This window comes from Thamnophis elegans, chromosome 1 (genome assembly GCF_009769535.1).
Source record: "Thamnophis elegans isolate rThaEle1 chromosome 1, rThaEle1.pri, whole genome shotgun sequence".
Classification (NCBI taxonomy): Eukaryota; Metazoa; Chordata; class Lepidosauria; order Squamata; family Colubridae; genus Thamnophis; species Thamnophis elegans.
In genome coordinates this window covers 173,147,400-173,171,992 of record NC_045541.1, presented here as the reverse complement: position 1 = coordinate 173,171,992, position 24,593 = coordinate 173,147,400, and the positions used below count along the sequence as shown (strand labels likewise).

The following is a 24,593-nucleotide window of genomic DNA, read 5'->3' as shown; positions in this document are numbered from 1 at the left end:
AGACTGGGAGTTCTAGTCCTACCTTAGACCTAAAAGCTGTCTGGGTGACTGGGCTAATCCTCAGGATATAGTGAGTTCTAGTGAAAATTGGCTGGATGAGGGGCCAGTCACTCTCCATTCAACCCACCTGTGAGGGTTGTTGTGAGGAAAAAAGCAGTGTGTGTGTGTTTGCTGCCTTGAGTTATTTATAAATATAATAAAGGTGTGATATAAATAAATCTTAAGATGTCTGCAAAATCACTTAGTTTTTTTTCACCATAAAGGAACCTGCTGCTTCAATTGCGAATGAATGAATAAGAACTTAAAATACCCAGGGAGACTCAAGCGTGCCGCCCCCATGTTCAACATGCACGTCTGTGAAAAGAATGCAAAAGAAACCACTGCGGGGGCCACCTGGGAAAGGAACAGGCTCTCTTAACAGGATCAATACTTTGACAGAAAAGTAGTTCATATTTTCAAGTGGGAAACGGTCTAATGGAGGATTTATTGGGAATGTTGAAAAGGTTTGGCATTTTCAAGTCTCTATTCCACCCGGTCTTTGCTTAAAACAGGAGCCCAAAGATACTGGAGAAACAGCATTGGAAAACCCGGATTGCTTTGCTGCTTGCGGCCCACTCAAGGAAATGTCCACTTTGTGCTAGGGGCAGAGAAAGAGATTCCTGCGAAGATCCTTGGGCTGAATCCAACTTCTAAAGATGCTTGTAGATTTGAGGTCTCAAGCACAGGGAGTGTACTGCAGTGCCAGGCGGTCAAAGTCATTCTCCTTTATAACCCAAAACACAAAGAAAGAAAGAAAATAGATTTACATTCTAAGGGGAGAGTCAAATCCACAATGCAACAGCTAAAAAGGGCAATACAGGCAGTCCTTGACTTACTACAATTCATTTAGTGACTGTTCAAAGTTACAACGGCACTGAAAAAAGTGACATACGACCATTACTTCACACTTACAACCATTACAGCATCCCCATGGTTGTGTGAAACTCAGATGCTTGACAACTGACTCATATAGTTGTGTCCTGGGGGGAGGGGGGTGTCATGTGATCATCTTTTGCAACCTTCTGACAAGCGAAATCAATGGGGAAGCCAGATTCACTTGCAAAACTATTACTAATCTAACAACTGCAGTGATTCACTTAACAAACGCAGCGAGAAAAGCAAAATATGGGACAAAACTCAGCAAATTTCTCAGCAACCTAAATTCCGGGCTCAATTGTGGTTGTAAGTCGAGGACTACCTGTAAAATCTTGAACTGCATGAATACAAGTTGTGTGTCCTCGTCCAAGGACACTAGCAGTCCCACTTGTCTACGCTGGTTATTTCACAGTTGGGAGTGTCGTGTCCCATTCTGGGCATGACATCTTTAAAGGAACATAGAAAAATTGAAGAAACACTGAAGGGAGCTTGATACATTTACTTTGCAAAACGGAAGAGGTATGATAGCAATCTATTAATACAGGTAATCCTCAATTTATGACCCCTATTTCCAATGCTAAGTAGTTGTGGTTGTTAAGTTAGTCGCATCCCATTTTACGACCTTTTTAGCCGTGGTGGTTAAACAGTCATCTCCATTTGCAGGCTTCTGACAAACAAAGTCAATGGGGGAAGCTGGAGTCGCTTAATAATTGCATGATTTGTTTAACAACTGCAGGGATATAGCCCAAAGGTTGTAAGATCAGCTGCGACTCGTTTAATAATTGCCTTGCTTAGCAATGGAAATTCTGGCCCCAATTGTGGTCATAACTCGAGAACTACCTGTATTGCTTCTCTGTTGCCTGAGCAATCCCCAGAACTGGGCTCCTGCAAGAATGCATTCAATGAAAATTTTAACCGTTATTTCATTTATTCCCAATGAGTGACACCTCCCAACTAGGAAGGTTGAGAGTTTGCTCCTAGGCAACCAGCAGATTTTTTTTCTCTATCAGGGTGCAAAGAGAAAATATCTGCTGCAAACTCCACATAGGTGTCAGGAAAGGCACTTGGCCAGTAAATGCTCAGCTCCACTCAGTCATCTTGATTCCACCTTGAAACAAAGGGATTAAAGCAGGACTGTCAAACTGGCAGCCTGCGGGCCAGGTGAGTCACAAGCAGGCCACACCCACCCCAGCTCCACAAAGGGGGAAAACGTCGCGATATGTCACATGACGCCGCAGGTTTGACACCCATGGGTTAAAGGGTCGTAAAAAGAAAAAAAGAATCATTTATTCCCATACTTGAATCTGATGAAAACACTTACTCTATTTTTTCGGAGTATAAGACACACTTTTTCCCCCGTAAAAGAGTCTGAAAATTTGGGTGCGTCTTATATTCTGAATGTAACCCCAACCATCCACAGGCCCCCACCCTTCAGCCTCCGTACGTCCTCTTCCTGGCTGCAGAGATTACCACAGACAATGGCTTGCATTTTTGGGCTCCACGCCTCGTGTTTTCAGCCTCCAAATGCTCCATTTGAGACTCGTTCCAGGCTGCTGGGATTGCCAGAGCACATCGCCGCCGATCGCCACCTCTGCGCATCATGTTTTCAGGGGGTGATCGGAGCGTTTGGAGGCTGAAAACACAAGGCACGGAGCCCAAAATGGCAACCCAGAACAGCCGCTGCCTTCTTACCTCTTCCGCGCTTCGCCTGCTTTACTAATTGCAGCTGCCTGCGATGATCAGCTGTGCTTTAGAAGCTGCTTTTCAGACCAACGAGGCATGTGTGACCAAAACGAGAGCACACAAACTCACAACCAGCAAACTAACATGCTGAAGCTGTGCTAAGCTGTGAAGGACACTAACCAGATGAATACCTAGTAGGCAGAATCCCCCCCCCTATTTTCCTTCCCAAAAACTAAGGTGCGTCTTATACTCCAGAGCGTTTTATAATCCAAAAAATACGGTATTTTATAGCAATATATGGAGGATTTAACCACAATTTGCAATGTTTGACAAACAACAAAAATGCATTTTTTTTTAAAAAAAAAATCCTCCCTCCCTCCCTTTCCCTTCCCCTCTCTCAGGAGGCAAAGCCAACGAGAAGAGATGCTTTACCTTGGCTTGATACTCCTTTATGAACGGATGGCTTTTATGGGCATCTTTGAGCTGCGACAGGTAACGGTTGGTCACCTAAAAGAAGGAAGGAAGAGGAGACAGAAACCAAGTGATGAACAACAAAAACAAGGGGAAAGAAAAATCTGCGGAAAAGGAGAAGAGCAAATTCCGCTCCCAGAGGTCAAGGACAAGGCAATGGGAAAAGCCAGCCAGCTATTATCCTATGTCAGCGGGAGGCTGATTGAGAACCGGGCGACTCTGACCTTTCCCACGCAGAGGAGGGACTCCCAACAGACGTGGCCACGAGAGGAAGGAGGTCAGGAGAAATTCACAATGGATTGGGAAGAAGAGGGCTAGGAGCGGAGATCAGTGAGGAAGCTGGAAGGATCATTGATGGAACAGCAAAGGAAAACTTTCCTAGCCATTTCCTTTGCAACAGCTGGCTGCATATGAGTGTCTTGTGGCCCGGGGTCAAGGGAGAAAGAGACGGCCAGGGCTCCAACAAGGGATAGAAGGGATGAGTTCCCACTTCCTGCTCCCCGTGCCAAAAATAGCAGTGGGGAGAGGAGCCAAGCGCGTCAAGGACAGGCCTGCAATTAATTATCCCTAATCAGTTACTCTTCTGTCTTGAGGATTCTAGACTTGGAAAGAGTCATTTAAGGCCTTAATTTCATCGTGTGTAGGAATCCACTAAAGCAACTTGCATAAGTGGCTCTTCAGACAGAACAATGCCTTTCACCCTGGACAACTCTAAGAGGAGTTTAAAGTTGACAATGTTGAAAAACACCAGCTTAAAGTCATCCAGCCAATGACTCCTGAACACAAATCTTGCCAAAGAAGAAGAAGAAGGCACAATAGGATTGAAAAGACACCTGGATGCAGAGAGAGAGATGTTGGCTTGATCCATGTGCCCACTGAGTGCCTTGAGAAGGTGAGTTAACAAGTCCTCCTTTGAATAAGGAGGATGAATTTTATTTTATTTTTGGCTCTACCTGGAGACTGTGTTGTTCTGGTCGCAGGAATGTCCAGACCCTTGAAATTCTTCACCCAATTTGCATGTTTGGGAGGAGGTTTTCAAAGGCAAAATGGTATTCAATGATACTTGTCCTGTTGTTTGACTTTTCCACCCGTGGAAAAATAATCTGATTTGTTGGATTTTAAAGAGAGTGATTTTGCCCTGCTCTTTAGAACAGAATAGAATAGAATAAAAGGGAATAGAATTCTTTATTGGCCATGTGTGGACACACAAGGAATTTGCCTTTGGTGCATATGCGCTCAGTGTACATAAAAGAAAAGATACATTTGTCACGAATCATAAGGTACAACACTTAATGATAGTCATAAGATACAAATAAGCAATCGAATACTAGGAAACAATCTATAAAAATCGTAAGGATGCAAGCAACAAAGTTACAGTCCTGCAGTCATAAGTGGGATGAGATGGGTGATAGGAACGATGAGAAGATTAAGAGTAATAGTAATGCAGACTTAGTACATAGTTCGACAGTGTTGAGGCAATTAGTTGTTTATTCAAATGGCGTTTCAGGGAAAAATTGTCCTTGTGTCTAGTTGTGGCTTGATGTGCTCTATAGCAGTGGTCCCCAACCTTTTTATCGCCGCGGACCAGTCAGCCTTTGATAATTTTACCGTGGCCCGCTGAGCGCGCGCAGGGGTGGGGGGGCGAAAATGGGGGGATACAAACATACTTTTTAAATCCACCTTCCCAATTCAACACCTGAATCATATCCCACCTTCCATTTTGTATGTAGATTTTAAGGAATAAACAGCTGAATTAATCAAGGTCAAAGATAAAAAGAGCAAGGGCAAAATTAAATAAGCCAGAGGATAGCAATGTAAAAAGAATACAGTATTAAGCCCATTCACTCTATCTAAGCCCCCCCACCTCACAAGGTTGTCGTGGGGGAAATAGGGGGTGGGAGTATTAGGTATCTTCACTACCATATATAAAAGGAGATACTATCTTAAATAACAAAGTGAGCCCCCACCTCCAAAATATACTAAAAGAAAAAAGATTCCATGTGCTCAACTAATTTTTTTTTAAATCATCACTATATTATGGACTACAGACATATATATATATATATATATATATATATATATATATACATACATACATACATACATACATACATACATACATACATACATGCATGCATACATGCATATATACATACCGTACGTATGTACGTACGTATATATATAATGTCCAAATAACAGGAAAAGCGCTTCAAGGACCAAAGTATATTCCTTTTTTGCAGCCTTAAGAGAACTCTCGTTTTTTGAGGCTCAGAACCAGGCATTCTCGTGGGCTGCAAAAAGGGTTGCAACATATGCAACATATCAGCATGTACAAAATATACAAAAGATAGAAATATATTACAGATTGGGCGGGGGGGGGGGGAGGTCTTGAACTGCAAAAAGTGTATATATATATTCAAGGACAGCCCACAGTGGAGGAAACCGAAGGGAACTCGGATTTATGGGTATAAAAGCACATTATCTCGTCGCCCGCACCAACTTGGTCGTGTTGACGCTACTTCCCTTTAATTTCCACGGGAGAGAGCCGAGCAAAGTCTCCGCTGATGAAACTTAACAGGAGGCGGCGTGGAAGCCCGGGGAGAGGGAGGGAGGGAGAGGGAGGCGACGAGGCAGAAACTCCTCGCGGAGAAGGGGCGTGTTGTGGCGGGGGAAGCGGCGAGAGGGGGGAGGACGCCGTCCAGCCCCGCCTGCCACGGGCGCCCTCGGCGGAGGGAAGGCCCTGCGGAGAGCCGAGAGGCGCCCGAGGCTCCCGAGACCGAAAAAAGAAAGAGAGTGGCCTCCAAGGGCTCCGCTTCCAGCGCATGGTCCGCCCCCTCCTCGCCTCGCTTCCAGGCGAGCCGACTGAGGCGAGAAAGGAGAAAGAGGCGGAGGCGTTCACTGAGGGGACGGCTGACTCGGGGAGGGGGCGGAGGTGGTGTAGTAGCGGGGGATTCTTCCTCCTCGCCTCACTTGCTCCTGTGCTTCCGCGCAGCTCCCCCCCTCCGGCGACGGCGCTGCATGAGTGAAGAGTCGGCCGTTGCATGGCCCCCGGCCACTGCGCGGCCCGGTGCCAGGTACTCCACGGCCCGGCACCGGTCCGCGGACCGGGGGTTGGGGACCACTGCTCTATAGCGTCGTTTTGAAGGTAGGAGTTGAAACAATTTATATCCAGAATGTGAGGGGTCTCTAAACATGTTGGATTCACCCATTTGGGGTAGAAGAGAATTTGGGGGTGGGGGGGGGCACAGCTAAAGAGGCTTATAGTTATCCTGAAGAGGCAGAAATCACTCACAGATTGAAGGAGAGATTTAGAATCCTGGCTTACATCACATCAGGACATTTTTTTTTTTTTTAATGTTCCCCTTTTCCCCCTTGAATTGTTCGCCGCCCTGAGTCCTCCCAGAGAAGGGCAGCATACAAATAATAAAATTCTATTCTATTCTATTCTCTCCTCTTATCTAGTGATTAAGGCTAAATGTAACATTGGGGGGGGGAGAAGATAGATGACGGCAACAATGATTAAAAACTAACAAGATTGCCTCTGCAAATTCTGCATGGCTAAAATTTTTCATCTGGAGTTGGAGAATGTTTTTTTTAAAAATGTATTTCAATTTTCCTTGGCATTTTTCTTGCAGGACTCAGTTTCATTTTCAATCCCAAATACTATTTTGCAGTATAAAAGAGAGAACTGTGAACTGTGAGTAGTCTATCCTTGCTCTGTCCAAAGAGATGGTGCTGTGTTTCCCCCAAAATAAAACCTATTCAAAAAGTAGAGCCTAGCCTGATTTTTGGGGGTAAGCCCTGCTCCAAAATTAAGCCCTAGTGAAGGGTGTGGGCGTCACCAGCATAGGAAGCAGCCCTTCCCTTCCCTGGCCACCTCATAGCTCCTCGGCCTCTTAACTGCAGTGGATCAGCTGATCCAGCGAGGGGCGGTAGTTCTGTCTCTCCGGGCGCCTGGAGTTGTCCCCTCTCCCCAGTCCCAGGTCAACAGGGCTAGGGCTGACAAGAATGTACCAGAAACATCTCCAGGACAGTCCCCGGAGAGACAGAACTACCCCCACTCGCTGGATCAGCCATGAGGTGATCGCATTCGCCACCTCCTGCACCCCCAAAAAATAAGACCTCCCCCCCAAAAAGCCCTAGCCGTTTTTTCAGGGTCCAAGAAAAATAAGACATGGTCTTATTTTGGGGGAAACATGGCATATTTTGAATCTGGAAACTTTCCTGAAATGGTTGGTCAGAAATGAAGAATTATTTAAGCTCCTTGAAACTCTTATACTAGCCAAAAAGAGATGGTTGTAGGCACAACTACAGGTAGTCCTTGAGTTATGACCATAGTTGAGCCCAAAATTTATGCTGGCAAGTGAAACATTTGTTAAGTGAGCTTTGCCATATTTTATGATTTTTCTTGCCACAGTTGTTAAGTGAAGCATTGAGTCTGTTAAGTTAGTAACCTGGTTGTTAAGTGAATCTGGCTTCCCCATTGACTTTGCCTGTCAGAAGGTGGCAAATGGGATCACATGCCGAGACACACGTCATAAATATGAACCAGTTACTAAGCACCTGAATTTTGATCATGACCATGGAGATGCTACAATGCTTGTAAGCATGAAAAACGGTCATAAGTCACTTTTTTTCAGTGCCATTGTAACTTTGAATAGTCACTAGATGAACGGTTGTAAGTCGAGGACTGCCTGTAGTCCCTGGTAATTGTAGCTGTAAGTCATGACAGTCATAAGGCAGGTCATTACGTGGCTGACCTCATCGTATGGCCATTTTTGTGGCAGGTTATTAAGGATACCCATTGTTCACGATGAGGTTTTGTGAGAAACTGAGAGCGAATGCTGTTTTCTGGTGAAAATGTCATAAATTGGAGATTGTGAGTGCGGGATACTGCAAATGTGGCCATGTTGCCACAGGAGTGGTTGTTGGAACTTGGGAACCAGATCGTAAATATCTTTTTGGGGGCCCCCGCTGTAACTTTGATCGGTTGCTAAGCAACCGGTTATAAGTCAAGGACTACCTCTATGGTCAAAAGAGTTGAAATGCTTTCCCGCTCCACCTCCATAAATGCAAAGAAGCAGCGCCTACCTCTGGAGTTTTCCCCAAGTGTTGTGAGAGGACTACAAAGTTGATCAGGGTCTCAGGGTGGCTGCTGTCCTGAAAGGGGAGAGAAGCACAAAAATCAGCAACAAATAGGACCACAATATGATGCTGCCTTCCAAACAGAAGTTCCTTCATCAAGTTAGCAATAGCAATAGCACTTAGTCTTATGTACTGCTTCACAGTCCCTTACAGCCCTCTCTAAGCCATCTCCAGAGTCAGCCTCTTGCCGCCAACAATCTGGGTCCTCATTTTACCCACCTCGGAAGGATGGAAGGCTCAACCAACTTTGAGCCTGGTGGGATTCGATCTACCAAACTGCTGGCAGTCGGCACTCAGCAGAAGTAGCCTGCAGTACTGCACTCTAACCACTGCGCCACCATTGCTCTTGGTTGAGGTAGCAGAGGAGTCTCTGTCTTGGAGGACTCAAGAGCAGAGAAATTATCCGCCACTGATCTGGTAATGAAATTGAACCACAGATGCAAAGAATTTCTGCAAGCCAGGAAGTAAGGAAGCAGCCACTATTTCATTTTTCAGACAAGCGATATGCAAAAACTCAAACTGGATTAGCCACTCATCTGATCCCCCTGGCTAGGATTTATTCCAATGAAGAACAGATCATGCTTGCAATGACCAAAGGTTCCATATTTGAAACTTCCACAATCCTATAATTGAAGGGGATTATTTCTGCCATCAAAATTTCCGCCCAGGGCAGAAATCCAAGAATAAGTATCCTCCACCAGGCAGCTGTCTCAGACAGCTGTTCAAGGCTGATTTCTACTACTAAACTCCACGGATCCTTAGAGTCCCCCCCCCCCCACTACTCAATTGAAATCTGTCTTTTTTTATTTAAATCTAATGTTCCTCAACCTTGGCAGCTTTAAATTGTGCGGTCTTAAATTCCCAGAACTCCCCAGGGGCTGGGTAATAAGTTTGAGAAACTTTGATTTTGGATCTTCTAATACCTTTTTTGACACCTGAAAAATGCTATCAATCACATGTATCTATGACTCGGTGCCCTGTGTGTTTGCTCATACTTTCTTTGCAGGCTAACTGCATTCCCACTGCTCAAAGTTTGAGCCTGACCTGAGGGTTGACTCAGCCTTCCGTCCTTCTGAGGTCGGTAAAATGAGGACCCAGATTGTTGGGGGCAAGGTGCTGACTCTGTAAACTGCTTAGAGAGGGCTGTAAAGTACTGGTGCTCCAAAGTGCTTTATGGTATACTAGCTGGATACTCATGCTTCGCGATGAAACTATGTGATCGGGCAATGTGGGAGAAATCTGGTTCAATCTGTTAGTTCAGTGGTGGTCAGTGATTGAAACCACATAAGGGAATATCGCTCCCGCCGCCTTGTGTCCGGAAGCAGTTCCATAAGTGGAAGGCGTAGACATTGTGGTGAGGTTCTGATGTTTAGTACTGTTAGGAGCCCCAGACTGCTCCTGAGTGAAGGAGTGGAATGTCTGCCAGTTTGAGCTGAGGTAACGGAATGTGAAGCAACTGGCAGTTGGAACAGAGTTCTTTTCAGGTGGGGAGGGAGAGTAGAACTCCTTAGCATCAGAGTGTGTTAATTACTGTATAAGAAATACTAATGATCTGATGGTCATTTTGAAAAATCCTCTCTTAGCGAGCACCTAGAAGCCAAGAGGAACATACATGCCAAATTTCAAGTTTGTAGGCTTTACGGTTCTGGAGATTTCATGATGAGTAAGTGGTACATATATAAGTTTTAATTGCAATTGCTATTTTTGCACCCAATCAATAAAATAAGGAAAAACTAAGCATACCCATTTTCCTCCAGCACCCCTTGTAAACTCATTTTTTCAATCTTCTGAAGCACCTCACTGACCTTTTCAACACATATTCTTAGATTCTTGAAGTTTTCCACAAAAAAAAAGGATACAGTATTCAAGAGGGATCTGATCAAGATTGATTGAAAAGTGGTTTTAGAGGTATATTTTGACTAATAAAACCTAAAATTGTGTTTGCTTCTTTTGCAGCTATGCAATAGATTGATCAATCCAGGTGATGTCGGAGCCAAGGTGGCGCAGTGGTTAAATGCAGCACTGCAGGCTACTGCTAGATCAGCAGGTCAGCGGTTCAAATCTCACCGGCTCAGGGTTGACTCAGCCTTCCATCCTTCCGAGGTGGGTAAAATGAGGACCCAGATTGTTGGGGGCAATATGCTGACTCTCTGTAAACCGCTTAGAGAGGCCTGAAAGGCCTATGAAGCGGTATATAAGTCTACTGCTATTGCTATTGCTATTGCTATCAATGATCCATTTTTGATTGACTAATTCTCTTCACTTCTCCTACTGTCCAGTCAGGTATCTCCTGTCCTATAAACTGGGAACTTGATACTAGCAATTGAACTTCAGTGTTTCTGCAGGCTGATCAAATATCTCCCCTCTGACCCCACCCATCATGGAAGGAATCAGGCTAACAAATGGATTAGGTCATCAATTTGCAAGGAGTAGGTAAAACTGCAGACCAGAAATAGGATTCAGGTCTTTTCCATATATATATATGGGAATCTGCATGGATATGTGATATATATCATGACTTCGATGCATTAACAATGTTAATGCAAGTACACAATGGCATAATTCACACAATGGCTTCAGTTGGAACTTTTGATGCTATAGCAGCTTGCGAAAGGTCTCAAGCTCAGATGCTTTGGCCACCCAATGAGAAGAGAGGACTCATGGGAAAAGAAAACCCTGATCTTGGGAAAGACTGAAGGCAAAAGGAGGAGGGGACAGGAGATGATGTCGAGATGGTTAGATAGTGTCATCAACTCAAGGAACATGAATTTGAGAAACTTCAGGAGACAGTGGAGGACGGTGTCGAGGTGTAACACTCTGCTATGGTCCATGGGATCGCAAAGAGTTGGACACGTCTTAGAGACTGAACCACAAGGTTCTCACCCCCTGACTTTGCAAGGATTGCCTTTCAGCCAGATTTCAGAGCCCACCTTGTCCAGAGCCTCCTGCAGCACCCCTTCGGCATCTTCCCACTTGCTCTGTGCCATGTAGCAGGCAGCTTGGCCATTCAGGAGCAGCAGGGTGGGTGACCACTTCTCCGACATCTCCTGGAAGATGTAATAAGCATCCTGCAACTTTTCGCCACCCTGCAGAGAGAAACATTGGGAAATCCTTAGAAGGAAGAACATTGTTTTAAACAGTTGGCATGCATATTCATGATGAGCAGTTAGTGCCTTAGAAATGCCCCACACCATAAATGATAATTAAACAGAAGATTGAGTTGAAACCAGGAATATGTCTCTTATGTATATTACCAGAGGGCTATGATAAAGGGACCACATATTTAGTTCTACACATACTGATAGCAGCAAGGATCATATATGCTAAATATTGGGAAAATGTGAATACACCACCAGAGGAGACTGTAATCCAAAACATGTATGACTGTAGAAATGGTCAGATTAATCTTTAAAATTAAAGATCAAGAGGATACAGAATATTATATGATTTGGAATAAATTCTATGAATGGATAGAAGAAAGACGTAGGAATTAGAGAAAAGTAAAACCATAAATGTTAGCACTTGAATAAGAAGATAAATAATTACAGTTACAATAATCAACCAAAATGTAAATACTTTAAGGAAAAACATAGCTAAAAGATTTTTGGTTATATTATTACTATTGTTACTATATTATTATTGATATTGGCTTGTATGTCAATGTTTAACACCACTCTTCTTTTTTTTTTTTTTTTTGGTCTTTTTTATTTGTCAATGGTACACTTGGATAATGCACTATTTTTCAAAAAAGTGTTTATGAATAAACATTTTTTTAAAAGGAAAAAAAAAAAAGAAATGCCCCACTCCGTAAGTTCAATGGTGAGGATTTAAACCATTTCAGAATGATCACCAAATGTGAAAATACTTTCGCTGACAGAACTAACATCAGCTGGACGAGAATTATGATGGTCTAGGGTAGGGGGTTCCCAATCTTGGCAAGTTTAAGACGTAGCATGCTGGCTGGGGCATTCTGGGAGTTGAAGTCCATACGTCTTAAAACTTGCCAACATTGAAAAACACTGCTGTAAATCACCCTGTAACTCATCCACTCATTTTGGCAGAGCTGTTCCCCCTTGCCCCATTGAAACAAATTCCAAGAAATAAGTATTTGTACCCAGCATTACAATAGTAAGCTGGCTGTCTCTGCCCCATTGAATCACCGGTTTGGAGGCGGAATTGGAATCAGGACCATCCAAGTTTGACATATCTCCTCTGGAAAGTCTGGAGAGTCCAGAGGATGAGGCTGTTCCAGGCCCCACCAGCATTGGGGAAAGATAACTGCCTGCCCTCACAAATGTGTCTTTGTTGGGAACAATTATTTTGCTTTGGCACACACTTTCTCAGCCTTCGTAAACTCTGCTTCGAATTGTGTTTCTCCCCTATGGACTCTGGCCTTACCTGTTGGATTGCAGATCTTGACCTGTGGACCTTGAACCTTGTTTATGACTTACGGACTTTGCATCTTGTTTCTGAACTACAGACTCCCCCCTTGCCTTGTGAAATCAGCTCTGGTGACTATTGGCTTTAGTTGGTTAGACTGTGTTGCACTGACTCTGGGCGGCTGTGTTCAGGAAAGTTTGGGGTGGAGCTTTACCAGCTGTCCTGACCTAGGCTAACCCAGCAGCACAAAGTCAAGTCCTCATCCTGATAAACCCTTTATTTAATTTACAGTGAATTCCTCTCCAGCAAAGTCTTTCCTCTACCACAGTCTTTCAAAATAGTTCACAATTACTGACCTTTATCAGGCTTGGAGGATGGCCAGACCGATATCTTTCAGATGCCGCAATACTTGGCAAGAATGCAGGAATGAATGAATTGTCTCCTGCAAACTCCACTCCTTTCGCTCCACTTTTATTCCCTATGGGAGGGGCCATTCACCATCCATCTGTGGCCTTACTCCCGGGGCCAGCCCTTGTTCTTTAGCTGTTCTCTTTGTCTGGCAACTCTGCACATGCGCACACCGGGAACAGGCTCCAGCTATTTGTCTGCCTCACTGATGTCTGACTCCGGAGACAGCTGATAACTGTCAGACGGCCCTGGCCCCATCTCCGCCTCTGACGCACAGCCCCTGTCCGAGCCTTCCCCAGACTCCAGGAGTAGCCCATGTTCCTCCCAAACCTCCTCACTGTCCGAATCTGCTGCCAGCTCTGCTGGCTGGCCACAACAGAATGTCTCTCCTAAGATTCTTGGCTAGCATGGCCCAGCCATGGCAATTCTAGTAGCTGCTATATTCCACCGTTTAAATTCCCTAGGTGGCTGATAATTGGGTCAAATTTCTGCCTGGGTCTCAGCAGGATCTAGTGAGTTGCTTTGGAAAGGTTCACCTGTGCTACATCTTCCAGGTGGGTGGAATGTAGTCTGGGCTCCCAGGTGGGTGGGAGGGACTGCTTTTCAGAAGGCAAGAGGCTGCGGAGCTTGGAAAATTTGGCTGATAGGAAGGAGGTTAAAATGGCTCCTCCCTTGCTTTCTCTACAGTATAGCTATAGTTATGCAAATAGTTGCTTTAATCTGGCGAGACTCTGTCTACAGGTGAAGAATAATAAAGGCAGCTAGTCTTAGGTAACACATGTCGTTCTTGGGTCCAACACTTCCCTTAATGGCCAACTGCCACGGATGGCACCTACCATCGCAAGGTTCACCCACGCAGTTGCCAGCTGCGTCAGCGTTGAGTCCTCATCTTGCTCCTGCATCTTCTTAAGTTCTTTTCTGAAGAGAAAGAAGAAAGAAGAGGGAGGCACTTGAGTGAAAAACCTCCTGCTGGTCTGTCTGCAAGATGTGGGGTGTCACATGACAAACGACTCGTGGGAGACGCCCTGTTTTATGCCGATTCATTGCCTGCAACCTCCTCATTTAAAACGGGCAAGAAGAGGGATTGAACGGGGCTGTCTGGAAGTTGAGTCATAGCAACTGGACCTGTCACTTTGATTTGAAAGGTTTCGCTGCTTATCCAAGGAGCGTCTTCAGTCTGATTAAACAGGGAACTGCAAAGTTAGGCCTCTCCTTACTGACTCCAGGCTGTCTCCTAGAGCAGGGATTCTCAACTACAGTAGTGGCCAAAATTGTGGAAACCTTTTGGGAAAAGTGTACAGTATTTTTGAGGTTTGATGACTAATAACACCACTTTTTGGGGGAGTAGTATCGTAAAATTATATATCAATGGAAAGATAATTTAATCAAGAATACAATGCAATAACTTTTATGAAGGATTTGCTTTCAGAATAGCAGTTATAAAGAAGAAAAGTAAAACACCTAGAAAAAATAAGATAAACAAAAATTATCACCATAGAAAAAATGAGATATACAAAAATTATCACCATGTCAGTTAATACCTAGTTTGGTAACCATTAGCATGAATTATGGCCTTACAACATCTTCCCATGGAGTGAACCAAGTCTTTTAGTTATAATGTTATCACTAATAATTGTTATAATGTGAAACCAAGATTGAATGATTGCTTCTATCAACTGGATTTTATTGCTGGTTATATTTGGCTATAAACTTTCATAGAATAAAGATAACAAACATTGTTGCATTACATTCTTGATTAAATTATGATTCCATCAATATATAATTTTATGGTACTACTCCAAAAATAGTGGTTATTAGCCATCAAACTTCAAAAATACTTTTCCCAAAAGGTTTTCACCACTGTAGCATTCCATGACACATAGGTATGCCGTGGGCTTGTTTCTAGCATACCACAAGATTTTTCTCTTATGTTAGTTTTTTCAAATAATTTTTGTTTTATGTATAGTCTGAATAACCCATATAGTCAATGTAGTATTGATACTAAAAAAATGTGTAATTTCCTCTGAAACCATGTCTTAAAAATATGTATACTGTCTATAATTTTCTGACTGCTATAATTCAGTTATTGCTATAATTGAATGACTGCTACATTCAATATTTTGCTGTTGATTCAAAAAGTTTGAGAACCTTACCTAAAGATTTAGGAAATAACCCATCCCTTCTAATAAAATATTTCAATTCATTTCAATAAATTTTTTAAAAAATAGGCAGGAGGAGTGATGCTGACAGGCTGGGAAACTTACCGGGCCAAATCCAGACGATCCAGTTTTAGTAGGATCTGGATGGTCATGGCCATGCTGGAAAGAAAGAGAGCATTTTAGGGCCTTAAGAGGCAGCAGATCACAGGGGAATTACATGCACTCTGAGTCTGTTTGCTTGTTCAATTTCTATGGCTGCCCATCTTAATCAATGACTCTGGTATACAATTAAGGGATGCAGTGGAGGGTTCTGGATCCCGTTGCAACCAGTACAGTTGAAACGGGGCTCAGCGTCCTCCACATGAACCCACGCGGCACGCGCACATGCGTCATACCTTCGAGCGACACCTCCGCAACGCTTCAGCTGCTTGGTGGAGCGTCGCACAGGCGCTATACGTGCTGTGCGTGGAAGCGCCTAAGGCTTTAGAGGACAGGTAAGGAGCTCGGGCAGGTGGTCCCTCCGGAGCACCGTATTGGAACGGTACCCGGAGACAATCCTTCTACATTGGGGTTTGTACTCAAGGAGCAGGTGGGAACCATGGCTAGCCAGCAGCCTTTGCACAAATACGTTAGTGTAGTGTAGTATACTATTAGTATAGTATAGTATAATAGAATGTTCCCCTCGCACATACATGCTAGTTGTCCCCAACTTTAGGGGGCGCTGTTCATCTCTGTTTCAAAGTCGAAGAGCTGTCTGAAGATGTCTCCGTGGTCATGTGGCCAACATGACTAAACGCTGAAGGCGCACAGAACGCTGTTACCTTCCTACCAAAGTGGTCCCTGTTTTTCTAATTGCATTTTTACATGCTTTCAAATTGCTAAGTTGGCAGAAACTGGGACAAGTAACGGGAGCTCACTCCATTACGCAATGCTAGGGATTCGAACCGCTGAATTGCCGACCTTTCTGATTGACAAGCTCAGCGTCTTAGCCACTGAGCCACCACATCTATAATACTATATAATATGATATAATATAGTATGATATAATATACAATCTATGTAATCTATTTATTATGCTACCCATCTCCCCTATGACTATGGGTGGCATAAAAATCTAATAATCCTGTGCACTGAGCTCCTTCTATGAATGGGAGATCAATTAATGGATTCTCACACGTCAGTAGTTTATTAGCTCTGACCTTTGACTTGTCGTACTACAAGCAGTCCTTGATGTACGACCACAATCAGGACTTAAACTTCTGTTGCCAAGTGATGCGATCATTAGCTGAATCACTACATAGTTCAACGAATCATACTATTGTTAAGGGAATCACACTGTGGCAAAGTGAATCTGGCTTCCCCCATTGATTTTGTCAGAAGACAGCTGGGAAGGTCACAAATGGATATCAGGAGACAAAATTGCTCTAAAAGGGTGACTGATGCCATCTGCCCTAATTTAATTGTGTGACCATGAGGAATTCCGATGGTTATAAACACAAGTCGTAAACCTCTCTTTTTTTTAAGCACCATCATAACTATCACTAAATGAATGGTCGTAAATTGGGGACTACTTGGTGATTCACAAACTAAATTAAGAGGGGAAAAAAGAATCTTCTCCCAAGAGAAGTGTATCATTATTTGAGTATATAAGGTTTCCGGTTCGGAGTAGAAAGTGTTTCTTATCAATCGGATATAGCCGTTATGGCGAAACTATGACATGTGTGCTCAAAGGGGCATGCAAAGCCGCCCAGAGTCTCTAGGGAGTGGGTGGCATACAAATGTTAATAAACTTTGAAACCTTGTCGCCTGGCACGCACAATGCCTGTTCCTCTTCCAGGTTTCTGGTGTTCATGTGCATGTGATAATCAGCTGGCCTTTGTGTGTGCGGCAGTGCCAGAAACTGGAGGAGCTGCTCTTCCATTTTCCGGTGTGAGAATGTGTGCTGGCCAGCTGTTCAGCATGTGCGCAGCAGTAACCGGAAGACTTGCTGGCTGGTGCGCATGCGCACGCAGGAAACCTAGAAGTTCATTTTCCAGCACACACATGCCCCCAGGGCAGCTCCTTTTCCTGGCCGTGGCCCAGACAAACGCATGCAAAGTGCTCCCTTTTTGGCATTTGGTGCCCCACATGCACATTCCCTTTTAGGCACTCAGTCCCGAAAATGGTTGCCATCACTGGGATATAGAATGAGAACAATCGGGTGTATAGATTGTGATCCTATCGATGGGATGAGTTATAAATTCTTCCTTATGAAGATAACAATTGTTCTAAAGAAACTGGTGGGAAGCAACAATGGGATCAAGGCTGGCACATGGCGGAAATGAGAAAATGAGGGGGGGGGGGAGGCCCAAAGCCGCTTACCATTCCAAGCTTTCGCCCTGGTGAAGGGTCCGCAGCGCCGCATCAGGATTCTGGTCGTGGAAGTAGACCGAAGCTGCCATCAGCAGGAAAGTGGTGTTAGTGACTTCCATGCTTTTGCTCATCTTCTTATCTAATTCTGCCACAATTGCATCCCTGTAAAAAGGGGGGGGGGTGTCAAATAAATGTCAATGTCCAAACCCCCCACAATCCAAAATGGGAGCAGCCACCAAATTCACCATGAGCAGCTTTTCAGAGACCCAAACCTCCTCCTGCAAAATTTGGCAGAAGGAATGTTAAAAACATGGAACATTCTTTTTTTTTAACAATTTTTTTTTATTTTAAACAACCAAACATAAAACATAAAAACCATCCTCCAGTTACATACAGTGTGTCGATTGGTTACAAAACCTCTGTGCCTCCTCACACAGTCATCACAGTTTATATAAAATCTCATATTATCAATCCAGTATATATGCATACAATTATTATCATTATTAAACATTTATTTAGCTACCACCATTATTACTTCCTTTTATGTGAGATATTCTAAGTTTAGAATAAATTTACATTATGGCATTTCGTCACATCATCCCAAAACCATCCAGTAATATTACATCTTTAAATTGTATTCTGTATAAAATTGTTTATCTTTGGTTATAAAACTTTTGTGCATCCTTTCCATAGTCCTCACAATTTATATGAAATTTCATATTATCAATCTAGTATATATACAGTATATATATACATTATCATTGTTAATCATTTATTTGACTATAACTATTATTACTTCATTTTATGCATAATATTCTTAAATTTAAATTAATTTTTATTATAGCATTGCATTACATCATCCTGTATCCATCCAATAGTAGTGCAATCTTATATCTCTTGCTATTTTTAGTATTTGTGTTCTAATTGCTTTCTTGGTAGATCTTGTATGGGCAACTTGTTTTTCACTGCATATCTTGTAAAGACTCGAAACCCCTCATCTTTTCCTTCCATCAACTTCCCTTTGGTTATCAATTTCTATAATTACTTCTGCCAAATTTTCTCCCTTTTCTTATTCTATATTCTGGAATCTGAGGTTAAAATCTGATCTATCGCTCTCCCATTCCAATATTCCACTCTTATCTTTTTCAACCATGCTCAATCTACTGTCAATATTTTCAATTTTCTTATCTCTTTGTTCATCTTTTTCTTCTATTTTTTGAAATCTGTCCTCGTATTTCATCATCATTTGGTGAATATTCTCAATTTTTTCATCTATTCTTCCTGTTCTTTGTTCAATATTCTCCATTCTCTTTTCAATGATCTCTGTTCTTACTTGTATTTTTTGAATTTCTCGCATAATCATCTGCAATGTGAATTCCTTTTCTTTTTTGTGCTGCAACATCATTTATATTGGTCTTTTCTCCAGATAGTAAACAACTGCCACTATATAGAATCTAAGGCTTTTTTTAATTAAGTTCCATGCAAGTTCACTGCAATCTTTTCTCTTTCAAGTCTTTGCAGTCTTGCTTTAATGTTTTAACAAAGATTATACTTCACAAAAGAATCAGCCCAGGCTTAACCGGCCAAAATACGTTTTGATCTAAAATTTCCTGCAGCTTTGTGAAGAGGACACCAGAATTATCCTTGCAGGATAATGTGATACTCTAGAATATGATTGTCAGAAATAATTGTACAGCACTAGCACTGTTTAAAAGGGAAGCGGTGGCTCAGTGGCTAAGATGCTAAGCTTGTCAATCACAAAGGTTGGCAATTCGGCGGTTCGAATCCCTAGCACCACGTAACAGAGTGAGCTCCCGTTTACTTGTCCCAGCTTCTATTATCTAGCAGTTTGAAAGCATGTAAAAATGCAAGTAGAAAAATAGGGACCACTTTGGTGGGAAGGTAACAGCGTTCCGTGCGCCTTCGCCGTTTAGTCATGTCAGCCACATGACCACGGAGACGTCTTTGGACAGCGCTGGCTCTTCTGTTTTAAAACGGAGATGAACACTGCACCCTAGAGTCGGGAACTACTAGCACATATATGCGAGGGGAACCTTTACCTTTAGCACTGTTTAAAATAGTATATATGTTAGATTGTTTTTTATCTTTGTTTTATGGTAAGTGGAATACCAGAATAATTGCACTGTATTCATTATTTTCATATTTAAACAATAAAAATGTATATATATATATTTTTAAAAAAGAATGATCCTCTTAGGAGATTATATAACACTCAAATCACAGACTTACCTCTGGCTCTCTTTGGAGAGGTATTCGGCAAACATCCGGACGGCCTGGAGCTCTGGACAAGCCTTGGGCTTGATTTCATCCAGCACCACACCATATTTGCGCTGTGCAAAGGAGGAGGAAAAAAGAGATTCTCATTTCTACCCTGAGCAAAACTGAATGTTGCAGGCAAGACAAGGAGTATCAATAAAGGATAACATTTGTAGCTCAGGATTGAAATGAGGGATACTTGGTGCTCTCTGAGCTTGGTTGTTTTTTTTACAAACGTTTCATTATCCAAACTACATTATCACTGAGGTAGTCCCTCAAGTCTTTAAGTTTGAAGTTGCCTTTGCAATGAGTAAACACCCAAAATGAAAATTTATGATTCAGTTGCACTTGTTCTTGCTTACAAACAAACAATGGACACTAAGAGCCATGATGGCACAGTGGTTAGAGTGCAGTACTGCAGGCTATTTCTGCTGACTGCCAGCAATTTGTCAGTTCAAATCTCACCAGGCTCAAGGTTGACTCAGCCTTCCAAGGTTGGTAAAATGAGGATCCACATTGTTGGAGGCAAGAGGCTGACTCTGAAAACTGCTTAGAGAGGGCTGTAAAAGCACTCTGAAGCGGTATATAAGTCTAAGTGCTGTTGCTATTGCTAAACCTTTGGTTTGTCAGTATGTCATGTGAACCAGGATCACAAAGTATCAATTTTGAACAAAGAAGCTTAGAAGAGAACCAAACACACTGTGGCTTGTTCCTCTGACTATTCAGGGAGGAACAATGCAGCACATATAAGAGAAATGTGATTTGGATTCAAAGCAGAACAGGGCCTCAGAAGGGTGTTGCGAATTCTTCTTGCATCTTTCAGAAGTTAGGATTAGGTTTTGTGGTCCCAGGAAAAATGACATGTTTGAGTTTAATATGAATTTAATATTAAGGCATAACCATGTTGTCACACTCATTTTGTACCCCCTTCATGCATATGTCCCTGAAACTACCCAACTACCACATGAGCCTAGAAAAAAGCCACCTTTTTTTAAAAAGAAGGAATCAACAATTGTAACAACTACAGCCATGTAAACCCAACTCCAACCCTAGAATATCTTCTGGTCCATAATCAAATACTGGTCAAAAGGGCCCAGCAGAGATTATACTATCTGAGATTTCTCAGGAAACAACAACTGAATGAAAAACTGCTGGTGACCTTCTACCGTTGCACCAGAGAGAGTATTTTAATTTACTGCGCCTGTGTATGGTTTGCCAATTGCAGTGGCAGATAGGACAGTGCTCCAGAGGGTTAACATCATTGCCCAGAGGATCATTGGTTGCCCTCTCCCCTCTTTGGAAGAGCTTTATAGCTCCCGCTGCCTTAAGAAAGTTCAAAACATTCTTAAAGATCCATCTCATCCTGGGCATCCTTTTTTTTTGAACTTTTACCATCTGGCAGACGGTATAGGATAATAAAAACAAGGACAAACAGGGTGAAAAACAGCTTCTATCCCAGGGCAGTAACTATATTGAATTCTACGGTATAGTGCAATATTAATGCAATATCGGGTTTTCAATCTCAATTATATAGCATGTGAAGGATGTGTGTTTGTGTTTTTATTTTTAGTTATAATATACACTGAAGGTGGCATTTAATTTCATTGTACAATGTACAATGACAATAAAGTCAACTAAACTAAACTACTGTAACTATAAATCCCTCCGTCTAGGACCATCTGCCAGGTATGGTAAAAAAAACTCAAGATGGTAGCCATGATGGTACAATAGAATCTTTGCCTCAACATCCTGACTTCATTAACATACGCGGTGGACATCTAACCTAGTTTAAATGGCTCTGTAAAATAGACTGAGCAAGTTTCATGGGGTCAATGGAAACTGCAGCCAGAGAATAACAGATTCTCCAGTTTGGAGGAAGCACCTAGAATCTAGATCAATAGCTAGTAATCAAAGGAGGCTGCTATCATCAAAATATAGGATTTAAGGTTCTGTTGCTATTAATCACAATTATATTGAGGTAGTTAAATTCTGTTTGAAACTGAATGGAAAAAAACAACACACAAAACACAAAACTGCCCATTTCAGTTCAAGGCACATGTATAGAAGACTACAGTAGGTAAACCTGGCAGCTGCCATTTTTGCAGTTTCTCAAATCATTTGATAAGTTTGGCCTACCTGTGCAATGTACGCACGATACAGGAAGATGTCCCTCTCTGTTTCTTTTTCGGGATTGGATGGCTAAAAACAGAAAAGAAAATTATTTCCATAACGATACACACATATGCACAATAAAGCATGACCTCACCCTCATTCCTTCAAAGTCTCAGAACACGTCGGGATCAACATCATTATTGCTTTATCAACTTAAATAGAAAAAGTCTCTTTTTTGGATGCAGTGCTTTCCAGATACCTTCTTTCAATTTCATAGCAGCCATAGCCACCATGGAGAACAACAATGGATGCTGGGATTTGTAGTTATAACATTCAAAAAGCCATTGTTTGCCCTCACTCTGGACTAAATTAAGATATCATAGAACAGCACACATTTTTTGTTCCTGTAACCACACAGCCCCATTTCAGAGTACTATAAGCCTGTGGCGAGAACTATGTTCCTTAGCCATTTGATAAGCTCTTTAAATATTAGTAAACATGAAAGCAGAAAAAGGCAACCTCAGGCCAGCTCAAAGGTTAAGGCACAGGAAACAAGGGGGATAAAAATGAATACACTTTATATGGTTTAAATCAGATTTTTGAACTACTCAAAACTGCTTTGTAAAAAAAAATGCAGTTTTTGAATGAAACAATTACTTTGTTTACTTTTCTGACACAGACATAAAGAGGCAAGTTAACAAGCAGGGTAACTGACATGTCTTTAAAGATGTGGAAACATACGGTAGCTCAGTGATTTTTAATATAATTTAAAAGTTGTGGATGGATGTCCTCTTACCAAACAACAGTAAAAGTATTCTCTGATTGATTAACTTAACAACAGTGACTCACTTAACAACTCTGGCAAGAAAGGTTGTAAAATGAGGCAAAATTCACTTAAGCACTGTCTCGCTTAGCAACAGAAATTTTGGTTGTAAGTCAAAGACTAATTTATAAAAATGAAATTAAAAAAGCAGTTCATCTGTTGATACTTCCTCTGCTGTTGAAATGTTGGCCCCAGTGGTCGTAAATTGAGGATTACCTGCCTATTTCCCAAGTCCTCCATATTTACTCCATCAAGTCCTTGTTCTGAAGCTCATTTCTTGACCGCTATCTATTATTGCTATTTGTTGGGTCTTGTTTCTATTTAGTCTTCATTTTATTGCCACCCCATCCTCGCGCTGAACCTGGAGGCCTTTCACTGAACTACAAGTGACATCAACTGGTTGAAGATGATTTTCTGCCTCTTCTCTGTTGCTAGGATTTTTGCAACCCGGATCAGGTGGTACTAAGCCATAAAATAACCTAATTAACGACTACAAGGAAGCAATAGCATTTCTAATAATAATAATAATAATAATAATAATAATAATAATTCCAAAAGCACTGGAATTACATTTAAAACAGTTAAAAATTGACAAAATCACCATCAGCCAAATGCAAAAAGCCGCACTGCTTGGATCTGCACGCATATTACGAAAATACGTTACGACGTCCTAGGCCCCTGGGTGGGGCCCGACTAGTAACCAATGCCAAATCCGGCGAAACAACTGGCCGCTGTGATAAAATTGTATAATAATAATAATAATAATAATAATAATAGGGTTATGTTATTTGGGTGCCCCATCACTGGAGGTTTTTAAGAAGAGATTGGACAGCCACTTGTCTGAAATGGTAGTCTCCTGCTTCAGCAGGGGGTTGGACTAGATGACCTCTGAGGTCCCTTCCAGGTCTGGGATTTTGTTAATGGACTAGGGGAGACATGACAGCAGTGTTCCAATATCTCAGGGGTTGCCACAAAGAAGAGGGAGTCAAACTATTCTCCAAGGCAACCGAGAGTAGAACAAGAAGCCATGGGTGGAAACTAATCAAGGAGAGAAGCAACTTAGAACCATTGAGAAATTTCCTGACAGTTAGAACAATTAATCAGTGGAACAGAAGTTGCCTCCAGAAGTTGTGAATGCCCCAACACTGGAAGTCTTTAAGAAGATGTTGGATAGCCATTTGCCTGAAACGATATAAAGTTTCCTGCCTAGGCAGGGGGTTGGGCTAGAAGACCTCCAAGGTCCCTTCCAACTCTGCTATTGTATTGTATTGTATTGTATTGTATTGTATTGTATTGTACTCGGAAAAAGCAGCCGGAGGACATCCAAGTGGGCGCGGGTGGATGAGAAAACGCTCGTTGCAGGCAGCGGTTCAACCGGTGGCGCCTTTTTCCTTGGTTCATTTTCCCCCCAGAATTGAACCCGGCTCAGCCCCCCGGGCCTCACCTTGACTCGCTGCGCCTCGTTGATGGCCGCCTGAAAGGCCCCGATGTAGAAGTTGTTCCTCACGTCGAAAAGCTCGTCGGCCTCGCCGGAACCCGCGGGAGTCGCCATCGCGCCCGCGTCCCTTTCCAGCCGGCCGCAAACACGACACGTAGTCCCCTTCCTCGCTCTTCCCACGCAAGGCACTGTGGGAAACGCCGATTGGCTGGCTCTCTTTGGCCCCGCCTGGCACGAGGAAGAGAGTGCTCTAGGCGGACCAATCGGAAAGAGAAGAAAGGATGATTGGCGGAAAGCTTCCTGGGAATTGGAGTCGGGCAAGAAGGACTAACCCTCACCCGGCGCATAGAGATATAAATTAGAGTGATACTCCAACCGGGTTACGGCATTAGCAAGAAGAAAACTTAATGAATTTAAAGATTTTGTTCCC

General features: G+C 42.7%; 1 protein-coding gene and 1 long non-coding RNA gene across 2 annotated transcripts; one reads left to right on the top strand and one right to left on the bottom strand.

The window, feature by feature from the left end:
• Nucleotides 1-465: 465 nt before the first annotated feature.
• Nucleotides 466-24,358, bottom strand: COPE (COPI coat complex subunit epsilon). Its single transcript, XM_032216716.1, has 10 exons — nt 24,170-24,358; nt 21,927-21,989; nt 19,764-19,864; nt 17,523-17,675; nt 15,267-15,320; nt 13,839-13,920; nt 11,145-11,300; nt 8,161-8,229; nt 3,031-3,105; nt 466-763 (listed from the first exon to the last, which is right to left on the bottom strand). Exons 1-10 carry the CDS (start codon nt 24,275-24,277, stop codon nt 716-718), a joined length of 909 nt encoding a protein of 302 aa, XP_032072607.1. The 5' UTR covers nt 24,278-24,358; the 3' UTR covers nt 466-715.
• LOC116508248 lies at nt 6,174-11,137 on the top strand. The gene is made up of 4 exons (XR_004255304.1): nt 6,174-6,214; nt 6,705-6,766; nt 10,171-10,261; nt 10,494-11,137. It is a non-coding gene; the product is annotated as an uncharacterized LOC116508248 (long non-coding RNA).
• Nucleotides 24,359-24,593: the final 235 nt, after the last annotated feature.